At 34.6% G+C, this 27,705-nt stretch overlaps 1 protein-coding gene across 3 annotated transcripts in view; it reads left to right on the plus strand.

The window, feature by feature from the left end:
• Positions 1-13,360: 13,360 nt before the first annotated feature.
• Positions 13,361-27,705, plus strand: part of LOC149789242 (inosine-5'-monophosphate dehydrogenase 1-like) — a 112,513-nt gene continuing 98,168 nt past the window's right edge. The window contains exons 1-3 of one of the 3 annotated variants that reach the window (XM_089975416.1): positions 13,361-13,499; positions 20,213-20,311; positions 26,815-26,863. In XM_089975416.1, the coding sequence (XP_089831542.1) occupies positions 13,411-13,499; positions 20,213-20,311; positions 26,815-26,863 (237 nt within the window). In that variant the 5' untranslated portion in view covers positions 13,361-13,410. The remainder of the gene's footprint in view (positions 13,500-20,212; positions 20,312-26,814; positions 26,864-27,705) is intronic. The other 2 variants (XM_089975414.1, XM_089975415.1) reach the window with 2 other exon arrangements.

The raw sequence follows: 27,705 nt of genomic DNA on the forward strand, positions 1-27,705 counted from the left end.
AAGAAATTAATCAGACTACAACCGAATAAAATTAGTGTGAACTAATGTGTGATATAATTTCAGAGACTCTTATTAAAAAATTTTGGAATTTATGGATTCCAAATTACTTAATAGTTGCAAGTAGAAAATAGTCAGAGATACACTTCAACAACAGTTATTTCTGCTACATAAATCTACCCGTACCATTATGATATCGACCGGTTGATACGCGACGACAGAATATCGACGTTGATATAACAGGATCGTCCGAAAAACAAAATCTTATATTAAATTATATTGCTTTAGTTCCTGTCAATGTTGTTGACAGAGTATTATTCATGGATGAAACTCCGTGGACGCTTTGATATGCAATGACAAGTCATTCATCACAAGGATTAAATATCTCTGATACAAATATTTGGATCGTCGATGATCGTATTAAATGGTCAAATTTAGTTTATCTCGCAGTGTCTCGAGTCAGAAGAATATCTCACCTGCGGAGAATTGTCATAGACTTTACAGAAACTACCGGTAATAGCGATGCTATTGACAATGATATATTAAGACAAAAATTAGTTATAAACAATGTGACAAAAACAAATAAGCGCGACTTTGATCTTGACGCTGGATTTATAATGACATTAAAACAACAACAAAATAATCATTGTGCAAGCTGTAACACAGTAATGTTGTGGCAGTATTCAAAAAATAATCCAAGACAATTTACGGTAGATAGAAAAGATTGTAGTCTTGGTTATACACGCGAAAATGTGATGCTGACCTGTCGTGAATGTAATCGTCGTCGAGGTAATAGTTTACAAAAGTGAATGCGGTGGTAATTGTGTGTCTTCAGGAATTACTTGTAATTGCTCGCGTACGAATCCACATTGAGGACCAGTTGAATCGAGTCTGTAAATTCACGTTGAGGAGCAGTTGAATATAATCTGTAGATTGCAGATCTACCCGTAGATCTTACCACGCTAGAAATTGTATGTGTTGTAATACTCCAAATAGGATCAGTCGCTCTTCTTTTTTACCGCCTTCAGGTTCACCGGGTTCATATAAATATCTTACAGTCACATTACCTAATACTGACTGTTTTGAAAAGTCATGTCGTTGTATTGGTATATTTTTTTTGTAATCGCATTAACGGGTTTCATGGCATTTGTTCGAGTAATAACATTATTTAACGCAGCTATCACACTTGGTAATCTTGCAACCCATTCACGAGATCTTATAACTTGAATTATTTCCTTTGCGTATTGATATCCAAATAACCGCTCAGCAAGTGTTCGATTAAATCGTCAACAATTTCCTGATCACGATGAATTGCGGTAGATCCTCGTCTGATTTCGACGTTATGTTTTTTCATCAGAGATGATACTACACCAAGAAATTCTATGCCAGGATCAACCTGTAATAGTTGTGGCCATCACAAGGGTCCTCGTTGATAAATTTGTTCAAAAGCAGATATAATTTCAGCAGCTGTTTTAGTTGACAATGGTTCTTCTTCCTTATACCTACTTGCAACGTCAACGATAGTTAACGTGTATTTGTATGTTAATTAACGTCTTCCAATTTTAACAGAATCGTATGGTAACAATAAAATATCAGCCTGATGAACTTCATTAGGAGTGCTGACATCAAAATGTGCATGATGAATTTTTTTATGTGGTTATTGATAAATTTACTTTGTTGCCTGTCGTGCTAACCACGCTTCAGCAGTAGAACGTGTGACATTTGCTGCATCAGCGAGTTTACTAATTGCTGCTCTACCTTTCCAATATCCACTTGGGCTATAATAAATCGATTCCATTATTTTAATAACTGGTTGATTAATTATCGGCACCGAATAATAATTTACCTTTCATTGCAGATATCATTGCCAATCTAGCTAATTTTTCTTTAAAAGATAAAACTTTTATGGAATTTAATGCATGAGTTAATTCCACATCTGCAATTTGTCTTTTTTGTAAATCATTGCTTTTATACGCAACATCATGAATATGACACGCTTTATCAATTTTATTTATTGTATATTCACCAGGTCGTGGTTCATTCTGGATATCAGAACCACAATAATTATATCCAGGAAGATGTTTTTCTCCTGGGTATTTAGCCCATGGTGTTCCTGGTAAATTTCCTAATGAAGTAGCGATATCACCACCAATTTTACTGGTAGAAATAAATTTATATTTTTTGTGACACATTTTACACATTTACCTGCATGTGCGCGTCTTTTATTTTTTGTTATTATTGTTGTCAACATACTCGTAGGAGTATGTGCTCTGCATTTAACACAATATATATTCATATTATTTATTATATTTGTATAACATGGATGTTACTGATTTCTCAGCGACACGAAACCAAGAGCCAGTAAAACATATTTCAGCATTACCAAATTCCATCAGAATGATAATAATTGGTCCTTCTGGATCAGGTAAAACACAATTATTACTTAGTTTCATAATAAGATGGCTCAGGTGTGACACGTTATATTCAGTTGCATCATCAACTGATGATCAGAGATGCTACGATGTACTGAAAGATTTTAACGAAAATGCAAAATTGTTCAATGAAGATGGTGACATTATTAATTGTATCACCGATATTGACGAAGCACCGTCTGTAGATGAGTTAAACGGATTTATTAATAATTTCGTAGTATATGATGAGGTAATGCTAGATAAGCAGTCAAATCCAGCTAGAATATTTTCTCGAGGTAGGCGTAAAAATACTGATGTGATTTATGTTACTCATAGATATACACAAATGCCTAAAGTGATCAGAGATAACTGTAATATTCTGGTTGTGTTTAATGGAGTTGATATACATACTCTGCGAAATATTCATCAGACTTGGTGTATTGGGGATATGGACATGATTAAGTTCAAAAACTTCTTTTCAAAAGCACAATCTGCTCCTCACTGATTTATAACAATAAATTTGTACGATCCTAGAACAAGATTTCGTGTAGTTCTTGATAAAATATTTGGTTGATTTAATAATGATATAATTATAACAGCAGAGATAGTGTGACCTCAATGAAACGTCAGGTGGATAAACAAAAACACATAAATTTCGACAAAAGATAAAGTAACCAAAAGAAATATTAACCCAATTAGAGAAACTCTCGGTAAGTTAGAGGCTTTGATTTAGCGTTATTGACCTTATTTTGTTTCATTTCGTAAGAAGCTTTTATGTTAAGCAAATGACGTTTCAGCAAAAGTCTATTCACACTCTCTGCTGCTCATTTTGTAGAGATTTTCAATTCTATGTTTGAAAAGTTGACACGTAGTATATCAACTTAATCGTGATGGCGTTATCTACAGATAAACAAGTCATTCATATAGTCTGCAACTCAATATATATATATATATATATATATATATATATATATATATATATATATATATATATATATATATATATATATATATATATATATATATATATGTATGTATGTATATGTATATATACCAGGTACACAATACAATTTTCAATCTGCAGAACTAGGATAAATATTATAGCAAGAGTACGAACAATTATATAACGACAGAATCAGTGATGTGAAATCAAGTTATCTGTGAGGTAAACCTGCTGGATAATTTTGAGTTAATACATTATTTTGTCTTTGCTTCATTAGTTAATCTTTTTGCCAAAGAAACGTTCCAATTAGTTGCAAAGTTTATTGTAAGTGTCTTGCAGAAAATATTGCAGCTGACACAATGCGGACTTCGAGGTCATCCAATCCAGATGCGTAGGGCAATTACCTTCCTCGTAAGTACTAAACAAATTCTTCGTCAGATATATTTTGATGATATGCTCAAAGTTCAATGTCAACATTATTACTTTATGCGACCAAAGTAGATCCCGCATTATTTGTGGTTTTTGAATACGAGATAATCATTATGAAATAGCATCAATGAACGAAGTATTGCAATGTTGCAATTATGAAGTAGCAGACGGTATGGAGTGACCAGAAACTCTAGATAAAGATTTTACAGGTTTAATCTCTTTCTTTGACCTTGAGATGTGCCACAACATCGCGGGTTTAATACAGTGATGTATATTTTTTAATCTTTTTGAAAGAATGAATCTCTAAGGCATATGTGATTGAAGTGAATATTCTCACATTCATTTATGGTGTTCTATATAATGTGCTCACTCCTTCTTATTCGTAAATGTCTCATCTTGTACAAAAATATGAATAAAGTCGTTCAAGTCATGCTTGTGAAGGAATACACACACACACACACACACACACACACACACACACACACACACACACACACACAGATAGATAGATAGATAGATAGATAGAGAGAGAGAGAGAGAGAGAGAGAGATAGATAGGTAGGTAGGTAGATAGATAGATAGATAGATAGATAGATAGATAGATAGATAGATAGATATTGGGCTGGCATAGTTGTTCCATTAACATTTCACCGGACGATCCACATTAGTCATACGAATTGCTTCTAAGCTCTTTTATGAAAATTTGATTCCCCGCAAAGTATTTTTAAAACATCATAAATTAATATCAGAAATTGATAACTGTAATCGATGATTATTTTAATAACTATAAGCGGTAATGAGTTCGTTTTCAATTACAATGTGCACAACGAGTACAAGATAATAAAAAGAATACAATCCTGTGAAAATAATGGGCAGAAATTTATAAGAATCACCGCGATATAAATAATCATCTCAACTTGAAAGAGCTATATTACAAAAGACTCAGTACATGAAACAAAAACAATTGATAACTGATAGAAATGGCAGAATAGTCATTGTCGTTGCAGAGTGTAGCTAGTTATTGTTTGGTATTAAGATATTTCGGATGCTCTCTTACAACATCAATGACAAGAATGAAACTGATTATTGTACTGCCAGATGCTTTTTACAAACCCGATATTTGCTGTGAAGGTAAAAGTAGATACTAACATTGAAGTAGTGACTATTCTGGGCCGAATGCTAGTGAAAGAAACTACAACATAAGGAAACGATGTTCTTTCATCTTCAACATTATAGCTACGTATAAATATATAAAGATAAGTGGCGACCCGTATTAGTTAAAACAAACAGAACTGAGCATTGTTTCATAAATGTGCATTTCTGAATTAGTGAACAGCAGCTGGCAAATGGCAAAATAAGCTCACTGCGAGCCTTTTGTCTCAACTGGTATTCAGCTCAATGTTTGTTTTCAGCCATACTTGCTTTCCGAACAATATTATTCTGTATTCTGTATGAATTGTCACATTCACACCGATTTCAAAGTTGCAATTGTATTTCAATAAACATAATAGTTTTGGAACAGTTGATCTAATTCCTACTTTTAATTTCTTTTGCAAGGGGTTTACATTATTTTCGTTCAAATAAGCAACTCTGGAGTATGGAGTATGGAGGAAGTGGTTGAATGTGTGGGCATCTCCTAATCCGCTTTTAAAATTCACCCTGTGTAACTAACATTGGAGCTGTTTTACTCTACCCAATCCACATCACTTGTCACTCACGAGACGATCTGAAATATTTAACTTTACCGTCCAATACATTTCATATAAATATATACACACACATATATATATAATCTACTTGATAAAAAACCGGTTTGAACCGGTTTTGAACCAGGATAAACTGATTTTTGAAGCTGTTTGAACCGGCTGAAACCAGCTTCATCCGAACTGATACTATTCGAACCGATTAAAACCGGATAGAACCGGTTAAAACCGGTGAAGACCTGTCCAAAATAGCCTTAATCCATAAAATCTACTTGGAATAAACCGGTTTCAACCGGTATTGAAACAGGATAAACTGGTTTAAAACGATTTGAACCGGTTGTAACGGGTTTGCTACAGATTGATCGGGTTTGAACCGATTAAAACCGATTATTACCTGTCCTAAATAGCGTTAAACCATAAACTCTAGGAGGTATAAACCAGTTGTAACCGTCTTGATTCGGATTAAACAGGTTTGAATCGGTGAAAACCGTTCAAATACTGTACAAAATATCCATAAACCGTAAATCTATTAGGAATGTACCGGTTTGAACCGGTTTTGAACAAAGATCAACTGGTATGTACCGGCTTGACCCCGATGGAACCGATAAAACCATAAAATCTACTAAGAATAATGTCGTTTTAACCGGTTTTGAACCAGGATAAACTGGTTTGAACCGGTCGTAACCGATTTGATCCGGATTAAAAAGGTTTGAACCGGTTGCAACCGGTCAAAACTTGTCCAAAATATGCATAAACCATAAAATCTAATTGGAATAAACCGGCCAGAACCGCTTTTGAAACATGATAAACTGTTTTAAACCGATTTGACCGGATGGAACCCATTTCATCCGGAATAATCGGGTTTACACCGGTTAAAAACGGTCAAAACATGTATTAAATAGCCTTAAACCATAAAATCTACTATGAATAAAATGATTTCAACCGGTATTTAATCAGGATAAACTGGTTTAAACGGATTTTAACTGGTTGTAACCGGATTGATCGGGTTTTCACCAGTTAAAACCGGTCAGAACCTGTCCAAAATAGCCTTAAACCATAAAATCTAATAGGAATAAACGGGATTGACCCGATTTGAACCCGTTAAAACCGGTCAAAACCTGTCCGAAATAACCTTAAACCATGAAATCTACTTAAAATAAACCGGTTCGAACCGGTTTTGAATCAGTTTAAACTGGTATGAACCGGTTTGAATCAGTTGTAACCGGTTTGATCGGCATTTAACCTGTTTGAACCGCTTAAAACAACTCAAAACATGTACAAGATAGCCTTAAACCATAAAATTTACATTGAATACATTGGTTTTAACCGGCTTCACCCTGGTGGAACCGGTTCGATCGAGATGATTCGTTTTGAACCAGTTAAAACCGGTCAAAACCTGTTAAAAATATCGATAAACAATAAAATATATTAGGGATAAACCTGTTTGAACCTATTTCGATCGAGGATAAGCTGGTCTGAACGGTTTGAACCTGATGGAACCGATTTCATCAGGATAGATCTGGTTTCAACACATTAAAACCGATCAAAACCTTTTAAAATAGACTTAAATTATAAAATCTACTGGGAACAAGCCAGTTTGAATAGGCTTTGAACACAGATAAACTGGTTTGAACGGTTTCAACCGGTTGTAACTGATTTTAAATGCATAAAATCTACTACGAAAAAAGAGGTGTGAACCCGTTCTGAACCAGGATAAGCTGGAGTGAACCGGTTTATACCAGTTGTAACCGGTTTCATCAGGACTGATCCGGTTTGAAGCAGTGAAAACCGGTCAAAACCTTTTAAATATACACTTAAACCATAAAATCTACTAGGAATAAACCGGTTTGACCCGGTTTAGAGCCAGGATAATCCGGAAAAAACCGGTTTTAACCATTGGTAAGTGGGTTTATCTGGATTGATCCGGTTTCACCTAGTTAAAACCGTTCTAAATCTGTCCAAAACAATACAATTTACTTGAAATAAACCGAATTCAATAGTTTTTCAAAAGGTTTTACTATTTTGAACCGGTTGAAACCGGTGAAAACCAGTTTAAAATATTTTTAAAGGAATAAAAACTACAAGGAATAAACCGGTTTTAACCAGGATTAACTAGTTTGAACCGGTTTTAACCGGTTTCATCCGGACTGAACCGGTTTGAACCTGTTATAGCCGTTGAAAACCAGTTAAAAATAGTCTTAAACCGTACAGTCTACTAGAAATAAACCGGTTTTAGACCAGGATAAACTGGATTGGACCGATTTGAATCGGATTCAACCGAATTGACCCGGTTAAAGCTGGTCAAAACCAGTCCAAAATAGACTTAAACCATATAATCTACTTGTAATAAACCGATTTGAACTGGTTTTGAACCACGATAAACTCGTTTAAATCGGTTTGAACTGGCTGTATCCGGTTTGATCCGGTTTGAACAGGTTAAAACAGGTCAACACCTGTTAAGAATGGCCTTAAACATTAATATCTACTAGGTTGAAACCGGTTTTGAACCAGTATTAAAATAGACATAAACCATAAAATCTTCTTGGAATAAACCGGTTTTGGATAGGATTTGACCTGTTATAACCGATTCAAAACTGGTTCAATCCAGATCAAACTAGTTCGTTCCGGTACATACCGGTTCCAACCAGTTTGTCCTGGTTCAAAAGCGGTTCAAGCTGGTTTATTCCAAGTAGATTTTACGGTTTAAGGCTATTTTGGACAGTTTTTGACCGGTTTAACCGGTTCAATCCAGATAAAACCGGTGGAAACTGGTTAAAACCGGTTTATCTTGGTTCATGGCCGGTTCAAACATGTTTATAACAAGTAGATTTTATGATTTATGTATGTAATAGACTGGTTTTGACCGGTTGCAACCGTTTCATTTCGGTTTAATCCGGATCAAACTGGTTACAACCGGTCAGATCGGTTCAGACCCGTTTGTCTTGGTCCAAAACCGATCCAATCCGAGTTTTTTTCAGGTAGATTTTATGCTTTAAGGTTATTTGGACAGGTCTTGATCGATTTTAACCGGTTCAATTCGGATCAAACCGTTTCCGTCCGGTTCAAACCGGTTCATTCCAGTTTCTACTGGTTCAAACTGGTTTATTTCAAGTAGATTATATTGTTTAAGGCTACTTTGGACTGGTTTTGATCGGTTTCAAACGGTGCAAACCGGATCAATCTGGAGAAAATCAGTTCCACCAGGATCAAAACGGTTGAAACCAGTTTACCCTGGTTCAACACCGCTTCTAACTGGTTTATTCCAAGTTGATTTTGTGGTTTAAGTCAGTATTGGACTAGATTTTTTTACCGGATTTAATCGGTTCAAACCGATTCAATAAGGAACAAAACTGTTTTTTTTTCCGGATGAAACATGTTCAAACCAGTTGACCCTGGTTCAAAACCGTTTCAAACCGGCCTCTTCTAAATAGTTTTTATGGCTTAATGGACTTTTGATATGTTTCATCCGGTTCATAAAGGCTCAATCCGGTTCAAACGGGTTAAAGCCGGTTATACCAGTTTATCGCTGTACAGATCCGGTTCAAACCGGTTTATTCCAAGTCGATTGTACGGTTTAAGGCTAATTTGAACAGGTTTTGACCGGTTTTCACCGGTTAAATCCGGAATAAACCGGTTGCAACCGATTGGGACTGGATCCATCCGGATGAAACCAGTTTATCCTGATCCAAAACCGGCTTACACTGGTTTATTCCTATCAGAATGTTTGGATTAAGGCTAGTTTTGACTGATTTTGACCGGTTTTAACCGGTTCAAACCGATTCAATCTGGATATGACCGGTTTCATCTCGTTCAGACCAGTTATCCTGGTTTAAAACCGGTTGAAATTGGTTTATTCTAAGTAGATTTAATTGTTTACGGCTACTTTGGGCAGTTTTTGACAGGTTGTAACCGGTTCAAACCAGTTTATCCTGGTTCAAAACCTGTTCAAACCGGTTTATTTGAAGTAGAATATAATTTGTCAGGTTATGATCAGTTTTAACCGGCTCAAACCGGATCAATCCGGATAAAACCGGATCCTACCGGATCAAACCGTTTAAGACCAGTTTATCCTGGTTCAAAACCAGTTCAAACCAGTTTATTCTAAGCCGATTTATGTCTCAAGGGTAAATTGGACAGGTTTGACCGGTGTCAATCCGATTCACACCGGTTCCATCCGTTTCAAACCAGTTCGAGCCAGTTTATCCTGGTTCAAAACCAGTACAAACAGGTTTTCTCCAAGCTGATTGTATTCCTTAAATTTATATTGGACAGGTATTGACCGGTTTTAAGATATTCTTACCAGTTCAATCTGGTTCAAACCGATTCCATCCTTTGCAAACCAGTTCAAACCAGTTTATTCTGAATCAAAACCAAGTCATACCGGTTTATTACATGCCGGTTTTTTTGTCTCAAGGCTATATTGGACAGGTTTCGACCGGTGCTAAAGGGTTCAAATCAGTTCACTCCGATTCAAACCGGTCCCATCCGTTTCAAACCAGTTTATCTTGGGTAAAAACAGGTTTAAACCGGTTTTTTTTCAAGCCGATTCTGTCTTAAATCTATTTTGGACAGGCTTTGACCGGTTTTAAGCGGTTGAAACCGGTTCAATCCGGTTCAAACCGGTTCCATCCTTTTCAAACCGGTTTCATCCGTTTGTTACCAGTTCAAAAAAGTTTATCCTGGTTAGAAACCATTTCAAACCCGTTTATTCCAAGCCTATTTTGTTTTAAATCTCTATTGGACAAGTTTCTACCGGTTTTAAGCGGTTGAAACCGGTTCAAATACGTTTCAAACCAGTTCAAACCAGTTTATCCGTGTTCAAAACCAGTTCAAACCGGTTTATTCCAAGCAGCTTTTGTCTTAAATCTCTATTGAAACGGTTTAGGCCGGTTTTTATTGGTTCACATCTGTTCAATCCGGTTCACACTGGTTCCATCCGTTTCAAGCCAGTTCAAACCAGTTTATCCTGGTTCAAAGCCAGTTCAATCCGGTTTATTCCAAACTGATTTTATGTCTCAAGGCAATATTCGACATGTTTTCCCCGGTGTTAAGAGATTTAAACCAGTTCATTCCGGTTCAAACTAGTTTCATCCGTTTCAAACCAGTTCAAACCAGTTTATCCTGGTTCTTAATCAGTTCAAACCGGTTTCTTCCACGCCGATTTTATGTCTTATATCTATATTGGACAGGTTTTTACTTGTTTTTCAAGCTGTTCAAACCGGTTCAATCCGGTGCAAACCCGTTCCATCCGTTTCAAACAAGTTCAAACCAGTTTATCCTGGGTAAAAACCAGTTCAGACCAGCTCATTCCAAGCCGATTTTATTTCTCAAGTCTATGTTCGACAGGTTTTACCGGTTTTAATCAGTTCAATCCGGTTTGAACCGGTTTCTTTGGTTTCAAACCAGTTTATCCTGGTTCAAAATCAGTCCAAACCGGTTTATTCCAAGCTGATTTTATGTCTTAAATTTATATGGGTTAGGTTTGACTGGTTTTAAGCGGTTCCAAACTGTTCAATCAGGTTCCACCCGGTTCTATCCGTTTCATGCCAGTTTTAGTCAGTTTATCCTGGTTTTAAACCAGTTCAGTCCGGTTTATTCCAAACCGATTCTATGTCTTAAATCTCTATTGCAAAAGTCTTGACCCGTGGTAAGCGGTTCAAACCGATTCAATCCGGTGCAAACCCGTTCCATCCGTTTCAAACAAGTTCAAACCAGTTTATCCTGGGTAAAAACCAGTTCAGACCAGTTTATTCCAAGCCGATTTTATTTCTCAAGTCTATGTTCGACAGGTTTTACCGGTTTTAATCAGTTCAATCCGGTTTGAACCGGTTTCTTTGGTTTCAAACCAGTTTAAACCAGTTTATCCTGGTTCAAAACCAGTCCAAACCGGTATTCCAAGTTGATGTTATGTCTTAAATTTATATGGGTTAGGTTTGGCCGGTTTTAAGCGGTCCCAAACGGTTCAGTCCGGTTCCAACCGGTTCTATCCGTTTCATGCCAGTTTTAATCAGTTTGTCCTGATTTGAAACCAGTTCAAACCGATTTATTCCAAGCCGATTCTGTCTTAAATCTCTATTGGACAAGTTTTGACCCGTGTTAAGCGGTTCAAACCGATTAAATCAGGTTCCATCCGTTTCAAACCAGTTTATCCTGGTTCAAAATCAGTTGAAACCGGTTTATTCCAAGCCGATTGTGTCTTAAATCTTTATATTACAGGTTTTGACCAGTTTTAAGCGGTTGAAACCGGTTCAGTTGTTCGTGCGTATGTATCACGTAATGCAAGATCCTTCCTTGAGTCTTTATAACTTATATAACGCTCCATTTACGTTTACATGGCCAACTGTGTCTCGATTATATCAGCCTGTGCAACGCGACTCTCATGCGTGAATCCTACACAAGATCACTTTATCAGATGCCTCTGCGTTCACATATCTTTCTAATATGCGTCTTTGTCGGCGTGTCTTTTGGGAATGCATTTTAAACTCTAACTAATCAAGGAGTTTATAATTCTTCTGACAGTGGCGTTTATTCTCTTCGCTTTTCTATGCGTAGCCTCAACAGATAAAAAAATTGATTTAAATTATACATTATGAAATTACCATTTCTGGCAAGAACCGAACTATATACATTTAAGTTTGAAATTCTGCGTAATACATCTATACCGTGCAATTTCAGTTATCAACACAGTACAAATAAATAAATTATTTTATTACAAATTAGCATATTGTATTTTATATTGGTGTATTTACGCTCTGTTCAAGGTAAAGCAACTTTGCTAAATGACATATTTTGACTGGTCTAATAATAGGTCTTATAATTGTCTTAGATTGACTGGTCTAGTGTTTTATCGCATATTTGTCAAAGAATATTTAACTCTGACTCAATCAGATTAAAATCAGATCTCCGCTGTCCTACGTAAAGATCTGTCAGCGACTGCATATGGGTCATATTCTGGTTACCTATATATTATTTCCATATTCGGTAATTCTATCTGCCAATCAGATGAAGTCTTATATCTTCGCTTTTGAGAGACTGCGTATGGCTTAAGAGCATCAATATGTGCACAACGATTTGATTCACTTTCAGATTTCTGAACGCTATAATTCTATTGACCAATTCAAAGGTCATCAGAACATGAACCCTATGCGGTCGCTGTCAGATCTTAATGTAGGACAGTGGAGATCTGATTTTAATTAGATTGACTCCGACTGTTCTGATAATGTTCATTCGAATATTTAGTGTTCTCGTTTCGATACACGAGATGGTGATACACGAAATATATGTGATCAAGATGTTTTTCAATTCTGATTTTTAGTATTATCGTATCCATCCTTTACGAGATGGTGATGCAGACAAATGAGTATTCTAGGTGATGCAGAAAAATTAGTGTTCTAGTAATTTTAAATGATTTCCAAAACACCTTAAAGCAAAGGTGGTCTAGTCAACTTTAAAGTGTGAATTGTGATGTTCTAGTATCCACATTCCGGTCAAAACACAACCATAGGAATGGTTAATAACTCTATATGTACGCTGCTTTTTGCCATCAGCCATCAGCCATGTCTACGATCTGTTTTTCTGCAAGAAAATAATCAATATTGGAATGCATTCACCAATCCATACTTTCCAACGACAAACTCGTTGCGAGAATTAGCGTTTCTTCCCACATTTCATTCACAAGGCTTTTGAAGTATGACTGCTTTTCGTCAATAGCTTTCAGGGTATTTAGGACGACAATATAGTCGAAAGCTAGATCGTGTATCACGTGAAGGTTCCAGGTTGCTAACCTACGTTTATTAACATTCGTTCTGTGTGAGTGACTTTAATGTGTGGGATATGCATCGTTAGACTAGACACAACCGGTATTTGGTAGTACATAATGATTTCATGGAGAAAATGTAAACAGTCTCCATTTTTTCAGTGGTCGCAACATGTCAAGCGTTATGAACCCGACCTCGCATCCTGTTGGGCACGAATCTGTTGGGAAAAGATGCTGTAAGCACAATTTTACGGAAAACAGGTACTTCTCTCTCTCTCTCTCTCACACACACACACACACACACACACACACACACACACACATTATTTGCATACTAAACTGTTTATTTTATTTGTTTTGCGAAATATAACAGGGAATAGTATTAAATTAGTGTAAACCTATAACATCATGTAGTAGCAGTGGAATTCTAAATAATGCATTTCCTGCTTAACACATGTGTCGCCGTTCAGAATGTTGAGTACAAATCCCACTGAATATGTCTCGACTCCGCCTCCGGTTGTTTCGGTATCGCTTCCGGCGTTGAGCGTTACCTGGACGATGATGCTAAAAAGGTATGCCTATATTTTACCTTGTACAGTATTTTGTGGCGATCTTTTTACATCTCTTTTTATTGCATATTTGACAATAGCAAATGCATTTCGAAGGCGGAAAGCTTCATGTTACGTAGTCTGTAACAACAAGAATGCATCAGAGAACTACGCTTGTTTTACGCTCCCAGCAATTTCGGTGTTTCTTCAACAAATTGTCCAGTTAAATTCAGTTTTACACGCGCATGTAATAAATGTATAGAAAATTTAGTTTCCTTCGCTATCATGTGAACTTAATAACATTCACTGTGACTTAGTATCTATTGTTATTCATATTTAAACACATGATGCGATATGTGGTTGTACCCCTTGTTTATCATGTTTTTATTGTGTCATGTTTTTATTTTTATTTTTTGTTAATGCCAAGTTTTGTCCTTAAGTGTGTCTAGTTAAGTATATAACAATTTTATAATACAACATAATTGTCAGCCACTTAAAAAGTGATTGAAGAGATTTCAAGTCCAATAGTTTGGGTCAGGTAAGACAGGTGTACTTTTCAAAGTTATTGGAGAATTTACTTATAAAAATTTTTTATTCAATCGCTGTAAAGTTTTGAAAATATAAAACTTGTCACATATTCTAAATGCATTGTTCTGAAGATCTGAAGTGCATGCAATATGATAAATGAAATGTCATCATTAAATTTTGTTACGTTACTTTGACTAACCTCCCGTTGAGTCTATTCCAGAAGCAATGACCGTGCCTGAATGGCTATTTCTGAAGCAATTACATTTTTGGTGAAGAAATACTTATGGATACTTCTTCCCTGAAAATTATGTAATACTGTTTTGCTAACATCGATCGATCGATCAAGAGAGAGAGAGAGAGAGAGAGAGAGAGAGAGAGCATTTTTTAAACGTAGAAACGTAAGTTATTTTAAGTATTGTGCGGATCCAGAATTCAAGGATCAAAAATGGAATCCAGAGTTTCACTTTTTCCAAATGAATTACGTAACATTGGATCATACTGTTTACTACACTGTTTAAAGTGGATACTTTATAGAGTTTAGTTAAAGTTTAGTTTTTCTACCTGCTTCTTGAGTTGTCTCCAATGACTGCATACAAGAGCCTGTTTTCCTTGCATATTTATGATATATTTTTGTCATTTGTGGTTAGGGCACGTAATGTACAGTGACATGTCCAGTGTGTTAGTGACCATCATGAATGTTGCCAGTCGATCAGTTCACTCGTTGCTGATGATATAAGAAATAGATTCGAAGGTTCCGCAGCTACTTTTATGTTATGGTCGTGATTTGAACACCGATAATCCCAAATTTCGCATGACATCAGCATCTTTTGATGTAAATCAAGCCTTATTAGTTTGTCTCTCTGTCCTGTTTGGGGGCCCCGAGTGGCCGAATGGTCTACATCGCTCTCCGTTACGGATCACTGCCATCTCACCACTGTCTGCGTGGGTTCGAGTCTCGGATTCAGCCAATGTGGGTATGTGAGAGAAAGCTTGCCAGTAGCTTCTCGTGGGTCGGTGGTTCTTTCCGGGGGGTTTTCCCGGGTTCTTGCTCCACCATTAATACTGGCCGCCATGTATAGCCTATCGTGTGCTGAAAATGACTTTAAACCCTACAACAACAACAACAATAACCGTCCTGTTTGACTTTCCTCCGGTAAGCGGTTGAAACTTTGCACCAGTGAATTATTCAACCGAGTATATTATTGTTATGTTAGATATCTCCCGAAGATGGGATTGAAGCAAATCGGCCTTTTATTCAATACTTTCATATGTTTTCTGTCTCTGCAATAAGGTGTACTCATCTCGGAACGTCAGAAAAATCAGTTTTCCCAAGTCTCCGTTTGAGCTTGAATTCAATTTTTCCCGTCCAGATATAACTTGAAATCTGATTTATATATGCCTAACTCGCTAATTTAGCCGAACAATTTTGAAATAATGGCTGTTTTTATGAAACCGACTTTGAATGAATATGTCAAAAACGAAGTAATCCTGCAAATTGGAACTGCGAAATTACGTAGACTCAAGCGCTGGACCTGAAGACATAAAACTCTCTGGGCAAAAAAAAAAAATAACTGCCGCATAGCTGCCAATATACAGAAACGCAGCTGCGTACGAATATTTTGACAAGAAAAAGAAAAAATAATGAATTTCAAACCAATTATTTTCATGATTTGTTAGTATAGCAATCAACCTTGATAGTCGAAAAATAACTTCATGCTTTCATTACGTGTCGAGTGGATTGATCTCGACATTCTGCATTTGCGTATGACGTAATATGAGGTAAAATAAGTTAGCTACGCGCCTGAATGAAACTTGAACTCAAAACTCCAAATTGAAAAATCGTACGCAGAGTCTCTCGGTATTTGTTGAAAATTAATTAATTGGATAAAGATGCAGATAATCCCATAATTTTCGGTATTATAGGCGATAATCCCCAAATTTTCCTTATTCTAGCCTTACTCCAAACAAAATCATTTCTAAGTATGAGTTCATACAGTTCGTGAAAGGTTGTTTCTCATTGGCTGATGCAGAAACCCAGTCTCAAACTCAGGTTCTGGGGTTTATTATTTTCAGACCATATTTTCAGAAAGTGGCGCATGTTCTGACAGACTGAGGCAATTGCATCTTGCAAGTAATAAATCATGGAGCAGATGCAACGAATATTATTTTTATTTTTAAGGAAAATTGGTCAAAGCTGAAAATCGTAAATAATTGGTAAGCTACTTAGTATAAAGAGCATATTGTGTCTAATAATAATAATAATAATAATAATAAGTACAGTGTCGGAGAAAAAAAATTAAGTTTGAAATTTTGTATTTTAAGACTACACCTTATCTTTCTAGTCACATAAGCACTTTTCCTAATTCACACACGCGCACAGCAACAAAATTTTCTTGGTGCCTCTCTCAAATCACATGAAAAACATTAACATTTTTTCGCATTGAAAATGAAGGGTTTTTGTCTTAAAATTAAAGGCAAGTATCGATGATGGTGTGCTTTTACATCTACGTACATATAAATAGACATTTGTTCACGTCTGCGATATACTTCGTAATCTCGAAAACCTCTAAAAACCGAAAATTAAATCTGTCCCAATGGAGTTTCAGTTTTAAGGAGTTTCGATGTGTCTATATAGTTCTTCCTTCTGTCAAGAAGAAAGAATAATAAAATAAATATGTAAGACATTAGTACATTTGATCCGCATGTAGACTTTTAAACTAAAATGGAAGAGAAGAAAAAAACGTTTACAATACAGATCATGCAGTGAGATATTTCGCATGTATGAAAGTGACTCTTAGCACTGAATTGTGGTACAAACAATTGTATTTATTTATTAATTTTCATATATTTTCTTCCTTTCTTTTTTCGTTCGTTATTTTCTTTCTTTTTATTCTTCTATTTCATCGAATGTCTCAAAACTTTCATTCTTTTCTGAAATATTTTTTTAAAACTAGCAATTCCTTTATTAAATGTTAAAATCGAGACAAAAATCCTACTTAAAATAGCTAATAAGCCAGAATGAGTTTTGGATAGATATATTTTCAGCTTGCATAAATTTGAATAGTAAACTTACTGTTGAAAACAAAGAAGAACTGCTTCAAACACTAATAAGGATGAATCCTAAATTCATTATTTTAAATTCTCCTGTAATGCACAAACACTGGATTTAATAAGGAATATTTTATATAAATGATTTTGTAAATTAAGATGGTTCGTGAATCAATCTTGAAAAGTTTTGAAATAAATTTGGATTCAATGTAAATTTCCTATACTTTTTGGGGCTGTTTGGATGCCATAATGATCTAAAGAAGTAAATTTGATGCAAGTACCATTTCTAATATACAATACCTATGTATGTACCCATCTGTCTTATGTATAATACTGGATAAAAAGGCTCTAAAAGGACTAACGAAATTCTCATATATAATAATCACAAGCCAGCCTTAGTTGCAAAATGGACTATAGAATTTGACATGATAATGAATGGAAAAAGCTTTTTCCTTTACCTCACAAGGTAACCAAAAGATTTAGACTTAAATGGCTTCAAACTAAGATTTTGCACAAAATTGTGGCAACAATTTTTTTTTAAATTGGACACATTTCAAATAATCTGTGCTCTCTCTGCAAAACCTCTGTAGACATTATATCACATCATCTATGAGTGTCCAAAAACAGGATCAGTCTTGACCAAGTTCACAGAATGGATAAACAGTGAGTGCGGTCCTCTGTATGACTTCTATCTGACAAAGAGAGAATTTCTGCTCTGTATAACTGATGAAAAAAACTCTGATGATGTGATTAATTTATTTATATTACAGTTGAAATTATATATTTACAGCTGTAGATTTAATAATGAATTACCAAATATGGCTCATTTTAAGAAATGACACTTTCGGCCAGAAAATAATATTCTGCATGCACTAACTGCACAAGGAGATTTTGATGCAGAAAAGCAGCTTAGAAAAAGTTTTCTTAATCAGAATAATAATTTAACTCTATTGACCATTCTGTATATATATATATATATATATATATATATATATATATATATATATATATATATATATATATATCTTTGTATAGCTTTTTGCATAAAGGTAGATGACAAAAATCATAGTAAAAATGTCAGAATACAAAATACTGTATGTAATATATTCATATATAATTTCTCTCTCTCTCTCTCTCTCTCTCTCTCTCTCACTAGCCGTTCTGCTATACTGATAGAAAAAATTCTGTCATTAATTGAGTGACTGATCAAACTAAAACTGCCAGCATGTCAGCATCACCTGGTACTTCTCTCTCTCTCTGTGATCTTTACACGCACACAGTTAAAGATTTACAAAGACAAAACCTGTACACTGGAAGCTTAGAAAGGTATGTTAATGTTGCTATTCTAGACTAACTGAACATATATATATATATATATATATATATATATATATATATATATATATATATATATATATATATATAGTATAAACTCTGTATGTAGCCATATACTATGGTCTCTGAACCTTTAAATACAAAACAATTGCTAAAGTTGCCAAAAGTGGAATATATACAGCTGTCAGCAATATTCCAATGCTGGAACATTGAAGTTAAAAAAAGTAGTGACACAAATTTTCGCAGATACTAATGTCAAATCATATAAATTAATAAACAGAAGTATCTATTGTTTTTAAAAGGAAAGATGTGCAAACTATTTAAAGCCAAGATCATCCACTGACCACCCAGTGGATCATTAAATGCAGGAAACTAATTATGTAGTGTGTGTGTGTGTATGTGTGTGTGTTAATGACTGCAAATGTAAAATAAATGTTGTGTATAAGGCCAATATAAAAATGAATTTGAAGATGTTATCAAACTGGTGCAAATATTCAAAAAAGGAAGCCCGCATAATCGTTTGTACAATATAGTGCACAAATTATGCAAATTAACACTGTCATATGTACTGACGTTACGAGACTGGTATTACCGAAAAATTTAACTGTTCTATAATTGCGTATCTGCAATTTTTTTCATAGCTAAGAGTGCCCTATTCAATCAGTTGCATTGGCGAAATTCGTTTACAAACAATTTTGCACTTGTTGTGCATTATATCTTATGTCTGGGGAGGTGATTGGGGGGGGGGGCTGTGGTTTTAAAGCGGTGGAGGTCCGAGCTACGATACGCTTCGCACCAGTATGTATAATGGGGGAAATGTGTTCTCCTTTTCTTGCCCCACTGTAAGTAAGAAATGCTGGGTTGTGTTGTTTATCCATCCGTCTTTCCGTTCGTCACATATTCTTGTAAACAATATGCGATGAATATAATTAATTCTCTTTTTTTATAAATCAGAGTATATTGTTTAAACAGCTTAGGAACAGAAATATTTCCGAATAGTAAATGATCTGTCCCTTAACTAATTATGCTGTTTTTGGCATTTTGCAATGTACCGGTAAAGCTGGCGATACAGCGTTCTACAGAATATCCTTTCAGGTCATTTTTATTGCATACCTTTAAATTTATATACAATTATAAGCGTAAAAATATTGAATTTGCATTGACTTCATAAATGGGAAACAGTAAAAGCTGTTTCATCTTATTTCGTTTGCTCCTCTTTGGTGCTTTCTAAAGAACTAATTTTTATCTTTAAGTTTTGTATTCTTACAACCTGATCATGTATTTATATATACCAAGTCGAGATTCTGACGTTTGTCTCATGTACCAATGATTTATAATTTAACTGAGTAGTCCACGATTTTTCACCACATCTTATGTAGGACCGACCTTGAGCTCAAACCGGAAGTGTTTGTTGAAAACGAGGCAGCACTTGTGCGCATGACCTAAACAACAAACACATGTGAATATTATTCGAAGCTCTTGCACCGCATGGTATAAATTTGTAATATTTTACAGCATGGCAGACTATTTGATTACTGGAGGGACTGGGTACGTACCAGACGACGGTCTAACAGGAGCGCAGTTATTCGCAAACGGAGATGGAATGACATACAAGTATGTGCCACACGAGTGTGTGTGTGTTTGTAGTCAGCTTGTCAATGATTATTAACATAATCAATATCACGTTGTACTTTTAGATTTTCATGTGCGGATTTCTTTGCGAAATTGTAACATTGCGGTGTAAACACAGATTATTTGAACAGAAAATGAAAGAAAAATAGGCTTTTACAAATGAGTGGTGATTTGGACCAAATTACGGACTGATTCGTTCCATACGAAATGTAATAAAAACAATGGAACACGTGATTTATTTGAATAGTTAGTTAGTCCTACAATGTAAGATATAGCACATGTTGGTTTTGTTTAAGTGCTAATATAAGTGTCAAGGTTTACCAGTAGGACTTAATAGTTAGTATGAATAGTACACTGATGTCGGGCATTTCGGCGCACCTAAGGTTTCCGTCTCCAATATTGAAACAAAACGCATACCGAATTCGACCGGATGACCAAATTAAAATACAGCAATGCTTACCTTTTGAAAAGAGGCAATCGTCAGCAGAATATTTTGTTCAAAATAATAATTTTGGACACGGGATACCACCCCCGTGTTTTCCTGACTCGCGATATGTTGGCATATTCTGCGCACAGCGTTGAAAGATGTAATGTTTATCCAACGGGCTATATAAATGAAATACATTACATTAGACTGTTTCTGTCAGCAGTTCAGTCGAATAATTAGGTCAGGTTTATAGCTAGTTTAAAAAAATTCAGTGTAACAATGCCAATAAATGGCATGAGATATTAAGCATACTAAACCGATCTTGTAAAATAAAGTTTGTAAAGTTCAGCATTTTATTAAACAATAAGCGATTATGTGGAAGAGAATCAACAAAGAATAGGAGGCAATGTGTTTACAACGTCTTGTTGATGGGGAAAAATTACTAAAGAATTTAGAAAAACCAGTACTCCAGGAATTTCTTGAGAATTTATGTTCTAGCATCAAGTTGACACGTTGGGTAGCAGAAAATGTTGGTCGTGTGGGACAACTTGCAAAATTGGAAACTTTAATTAAAATGCAGTATTGTTTTACAGTATACATTTCCATATTTTATATAACGTATTTATTTGTATGATTCTAAAATATACATAGTAAATCGGATTTTCTGGGTTACCAGCTCAAGAAGGTCATGGAGTGGGTCTTCATGTTGACATTTAGAAATCACATTTTCATATGAATTTCGAGTCAAAATGTTGGGGGTTTTTTTGTACACTTTATGAATATCTCTTTCCTTAATTAAAGTAAGATCATTCATTATTGATACAAAATGGATTTTTTTAACAAAAATAACATGATCTGATGTTTACAGAAATGACATCTCATTGCGCAGAATTAACCGACATGGTGGTAGTCCTACAATGTAAGACATAGCACATGTTAGTTTTGTTTTAGTGCCATCACTCCCCAGAACAAAAATATCGGGTGATGTGTCTTACCATGTAGGACTTTTATAAACAGTAGGAGAATGTAAAATGTTGATTTTTAGTTCTCTGTAAATTTCTAGCTTAAATTGGAATAAAATAGATTTGATTTGTTGACCAGCCGATCTCTTCAATAGCAACAGATGTTTTCCCCTGAATTTCAGAATAAATAAAATGGATTTGTTTCCGCTGAATTCAAGGATGAACTCATTTTCATGTCTTTTCAGATAAATTCACAGGAAGCATTAAAACACATGCGCTGGCCACCAATTTTAATATTGGTCTTGTCACTTTTTGTGAAATCTTGCTATTTAAAGTTTATTTATAATTTGTATGCAGAATTCAAAATTGAACTGATTATATGTTTTCAAATAAATTCAGAGTGTGCATTCAAATACATGAAACATCCATCTTTTTAATACTAGTCTTTGGTCACATTTTGCAAAATCTTGACCTTGTTATTTTTAGCAGAAATTATGCATTATTTCTTATATATTGTATTATATAAATGTTTTGTGAGCATTCAGGTTTAAACATAAATTCGCTTTTTCTTTGTTTTGGTTACTTTCTAAGCCATTTTTTTAAAGAGCCCCCTCCCCATCATTTCTGCATGAAAGACCATAATGATGAGTCATACACAAGTAGAATCGATATCTTTTTTTTTAAAACTAATTGTGCATGATCATTACAATATTCTTGTATATACTGATCTGAAATCACAATTTAGTAAACAATTACCACTTTAGAATTTAGTTTTAAGATAGATTTGGTTAATTTTCATATCTTTAATGACAGAAAATGAACAAACAAAAAAATAACTTGCATTGAATACTTCCACAATTCTACAAAGGATGTCATACATGTGGACAAATTCTTGGAAAATTCCTCATTCACTTTTTCATATTGTACAGGCTTTCCATTAATTTATTGTTTTAGTAAATCTGCATTTCTATGGTGTAAATTGTCTTTGTTGCAAAATTAAACTTTAGATGTCAACATTTTTCTCACTCAATAATTCTGACCTATTTTAAACAATATTATACAGTTTCATGGAGCAGAATTGTGAAAGAAAGAACTGGCACTGAGTACTCACTAAATATTTATGATCATTTTATTGTTTTAATAATGTGACATGGCATGGATCAATTGCTTGTTCTTTATAATGTTAATATTCAGAACAGATTGATATTCACAATAAAAGCCATAATTTGTTTTCTTTTCTTCCAAATAATTTAAATTATACCTCCTTTACACCTATACCTAAAATTAAAATTATAAATTAAATAGACCTGCCAATGCCTTTAGATAACACCCGTCATTTGTAAATATTAAGTCTGAATCTAATCACAAAAATTCATTATATATCAAACATTGTACCCAGATTTTGTATAATAAAGGAAAACGCATTTGAATAAATTGTATACTTGGTTTAAATGTTGACTTTGTCATAAAATGAAGTTTGATTTGTGTTTTGAACTAAATTTATGCCATTTTATTGTAATTGTTTATATTGTTTTACTTACCCACATGTCAGGAAGAGCTACATTGGTATTAAAAGAAGTAATTTCAGGGATTTTTGCAAAAATTCTCACACTTTGTAGCATTATTTTTGTAAAATGAACTCCAGATTATTTAAAAGTAAGCATAGCAGAGCAGCTCAGTAAAATGTTTTTAAACACAAGCTGTTAACTTAAAAAATATCACACGCCCCAACTCAAACTCCACGAGTCTAACTCCAGTTTTCTTATGTCCAAAATGAAAAACAAAATTATATTAAATTGATTTGTGAATATTTGGATTTAACAAAATTTCACGCAATATTTTTCTCCAAGTCCCAAGGTCAGATAGCCATGGTCTACTTGCTCTTACTCAGTAGATCAACAGTTCTCACGTTCATTAAGATCGGAAGCATGTCTTGATTTGTTCATAGGTACTGCTTAAATTGTTGAACCAGAATTTCATTACACTGAAGTAAGCAAGAGTACATGACAGCTTTATTATTATTCATTCAACTTTAACCACACCTGGAACAACACAATAGCAAGTAAACAAGACCATTAAAAAAATCAAAATACTTAGTGCAACTCCGCCAAAGGTCAGCCAATTTATATAATCAAAGATGAGTCAATATGACATTTGATCCTTACATTATAATACCACAACCCAACCCTCCATAAAACAATAAAAAACATCATTCAGTTGGCCTAAACACTCCAGATTGCAACAGTAAAGTAACCAATTAACAGCTTGTCATTTATACACTTGGCATTAAATCCCATTATTCAGCCAGGCATCATTTCTGGTACATACACAGTATATCCAAAACATATTTTAGAATCCCATGTACATTTATATTAAAGCCATGTGAGCACTACATGTACTTATTAGCAACTGAGACAATCTGTTCCCCATTCATAGGTCACTTGCTTCGCTTTGTACACAAAGTTTAGAGCTTTTGATAGAAGTATATTAAGTAGAGATCTTCATATGGGTAAGGGACATGCATGACATAAATATTAATAATTTACTAGTATTCAAGCCTCTTTGAAAATAAATTTCTGCATTTTATCATTGTGCTCGAAGTTTTCTCTGGCAAATTAGATTCTTTTTTATTTGACAAGCTCGATGGGTGCCTCAGAGTACAACATTTGTCCAATCTGAAATTTGAAGGGCCCCAGGTGTCTAGCTATCAGATATTTTAGCGCTGTATATGTCTGCATGTATATACTTTTTACATGTGAAAGTGGAGAAAGTACCAGTGGTAATAAGGTTGCCATTTTGAGAAAATCTAAATACTGATTGCAAATGCCCTCCAGCAACGTCTCCAATTGCTAATGACAATAAAGAAACATAGTTATTCTTTGAATTAATAACTTTGTAAAACATTCTGAAAGAATTCCTAAATAAGGCCAGTAAACCAAGCCAACTTTCAACTCGATCAAGCAGTACTTATTGTAGATTGATTGTGGCTTTTTATTTATCATGCAAATCATGCTTTCTTCATATTATATTTAACAAATATTGTGTGTGATTTGGATTTTTAAGGTAGCTTTTAAAAAAAAACAGTTATATCGCTACAGTGTCTGTGTTGTGGCAGTTTATAGTGATGTCTAGCTCAGGGGCATCTAGCTATGTGTCACCAATACACTATTGTATACCTGTAATATTCTGATACAAATGGTACACGTTTTAAAAAAATCATGGTTAAATATAATGATGCAATTTTTAAGTAGCAATATTGACTTGCATCACAATCGTGTTTGAAAACATTGATTTTTGCTGATTGCAAACTTATGTTAAGTGACAATCAAAACTAGGCTTCACCATCTGCTGTAGAGCTTGATAGCAAGCTTGCCAAGGCCACAGAGAAATTTGTCTTTGAATCAGACTGATTTTTATCCATTTCAAAGCAGAATTCCGCTTTTCTAATGATGAGAGCAATTAGATTCTCAGTGTAGTCCATTTGGCTTTCTAAAACGATCCTTGTAAAGCATTTCTTTGGTATATTGTTTAACACAAGAATGCTCTGACTGGTGAAAAGTTTCTACTCATCCAGTGAATCTTTGTGTAATAGAAATTGAAAGAAAGAAATATGCTTGCAAAACGTGGTGCCTTGAGTTTTTGAGAGAGAACGGATGACGAAATGTTTGGATAAAAGTTTTAAAAATGTGTGTAAATGGGAATGGCTCATGTGAAAAGTGGATGAAAATGTAATTGGATAATTCATAAGAAAACTGTCTTCACAAGAAAGATTTGAATTACATAAATCACAGTTGTTAAAGTTAGGAGCAGAAGACAGCACCTCCAAAAGAAGCTGCATACATAGAAATTGAATATCAGTAGCAAAACTTACGGCCAATGCAAGGAGGTGCTTGAAACGGAAAAGGGGGAGAAACAAAATAGAGATTGAATGCTGAGCCAAAAAAGTAAGAGCAAGACTGGCAAATCAGAATCAACAGGTGTCCAGTGGAAGGAAGAAACAAGTGAATTTTTTTATTTATTTATATATAATTGATGTATTTGTGTGTTTTCCTTTACATATTTTTTTCTGAAAAGAGGAAAGTGCAATATATTTGGTGCAAAAATTGACAAATTATTGTGACTGAATTACTCTATGAACTCCGCCGTGCACATGTAGTAATTTCAGTACTAATATTATTCAATAACAAGATGATGTAACAGTGGGCATTGTGAAATTCTTCAAGTCTTGCTGAAACTTTGTTATTTTTTCAAGTGATTTATTTTGGGGGGGAATGAAGTAACAATTTTGCAAAATATTATGATAATAAGGACCAGTTTTCTAAAGCATTTTCGGTCAGGCGCCATAGACCCCCATGTACCCCAAATCATGGGTGCCACCCTTTAAGACCCATTGGGGTAAGATCCCTTTAACTCCCAGAGCATATTTTTCAGTTTCTTTTATGGAGGACCAAAATTCTGTTTGTTGAATATAGAAATAAACAAAATGAAGAATGAAAATGCTTACAAGTACACTCACAGTGATTAAAATCTTGTTTAAAGTTGTCATGTTCTGGAGTATGTCAGATACACCAGTTATGTTTCCAGTAAGTCTATCCATCAGTATCAGTCCACATGTGAAATGGTTAGAAAAAATTAAACTCTCATTTTGACAAAATACAGTTTGAAGCATGTGTACACATTAATTTTGTAAAATGTCTCTGTGCCAAAATTATTGTAAAATTATAGGAATTTCTTTTTATTGGTGTAGTAATGCAGCTGTTAATCACACAGGTACAGAATGGAGAAAACTCATGCATATTGGTGGCCAATTCATTTGAGCATAAAATTATAAAAATATTGTCTTTTTCCATGTGAATAATTGGTATGTTTCATTGTTATTCACCTGGAGGAAGAAAATATCCTCAATATATCTACTCAGATATATGTCCTTTGTACATTTTGTGTATATATTGCTGTATTAGCACTAATTACTAATGCTCATTCTTTTTGAAATATAAAATAGTATGATAAACAAATGAAAAAGTAAGCCTGGAATAAACACTGACATAACTCACCAGGTAATTTATTTATTTTATTTTGTATTATCTCTTTTTAAGTGATTTCCTGATTCTGCCAGGATTCATAGACTTCACATCAGATGCAGTGGTAAGTTTGCTGAGAGGAATTCGATATCTCAAAGTGAAGAGAGGAAAAACTTTTTTAATATTGTTACTTCCTGCCATTGTATTATCCTAGTCTAAAATAATTGGAATTCCTGGATGAAACTTCATCTGTTCTGTCTGAATATGGTCAAGCTCAGGAAAATAGGGAGAAGTGATTGTAGAAAGTTAGACTTGCTGAAATGAATACTTCTACTCAGAATAATAATAATGAGGACTTTGTATAGCGCCTAATCTTTAGAAGCTGTAAGCGCTTTACAACATTAGACAACAATATAAGATAAAAAACATATAATGACATGGATGGTCCTGGCTTTCAAAAAGCTGTCGCCAAAAAAATCGCCAACCTCAATATTTTGTCGCCAATTTTCAAAAAGTGTCGCCAAAAAAAGTAGTGTACATTTTTCCAAGTGTTAATTTAGTCTATTAATGTAACAGGCAATGAAAATTACAAAAGATGGATTAGTTAATACTTTAATTACAACAAGCATTAACAAAATGTTACAAAGTGTTACATGAAGATCCGTCACGATTTTAGGGCTGCCCACTTGTTGAATGCAGTTTCAAAGTCTAATTTTGACATCTATACATGCTGATTCTCATTAAATTCTCGAGAGATGAGATGCAAAGCTTATTTCTGATGTCAGTTTTTATGAGGTTCATCTTACTGAATCCACGTTCACAGTCCTCAGTGCTGACAGGTGACACCAGTAGTCTTTCAGCAGCCCCCCTACCCCCCCCCCCCATGGCTAGCTTCATAAAGCTTGTAGCGAATTGCTTCCTAAATCCCAAGAATGATCACTGAATGCTGTATAAATTTTCTCGACA

This window comes from Sinohyriopsis cumingii, chromosome 11 (assembly GCF_028554795.1).
Source record: "Sinohyriopsis cumingii isolate HCF-2022 chromosome 11, ASM2855479v2, whole genome shotgun sequence".
NCBI classification, from domain to species: domain Eukaryota; kingdom Metazoa; phylum Mollusca; class Bivalvia; order Unionida; family Unionidae; genus Sinohyriopsis; species Sinohyriopsis cumingii.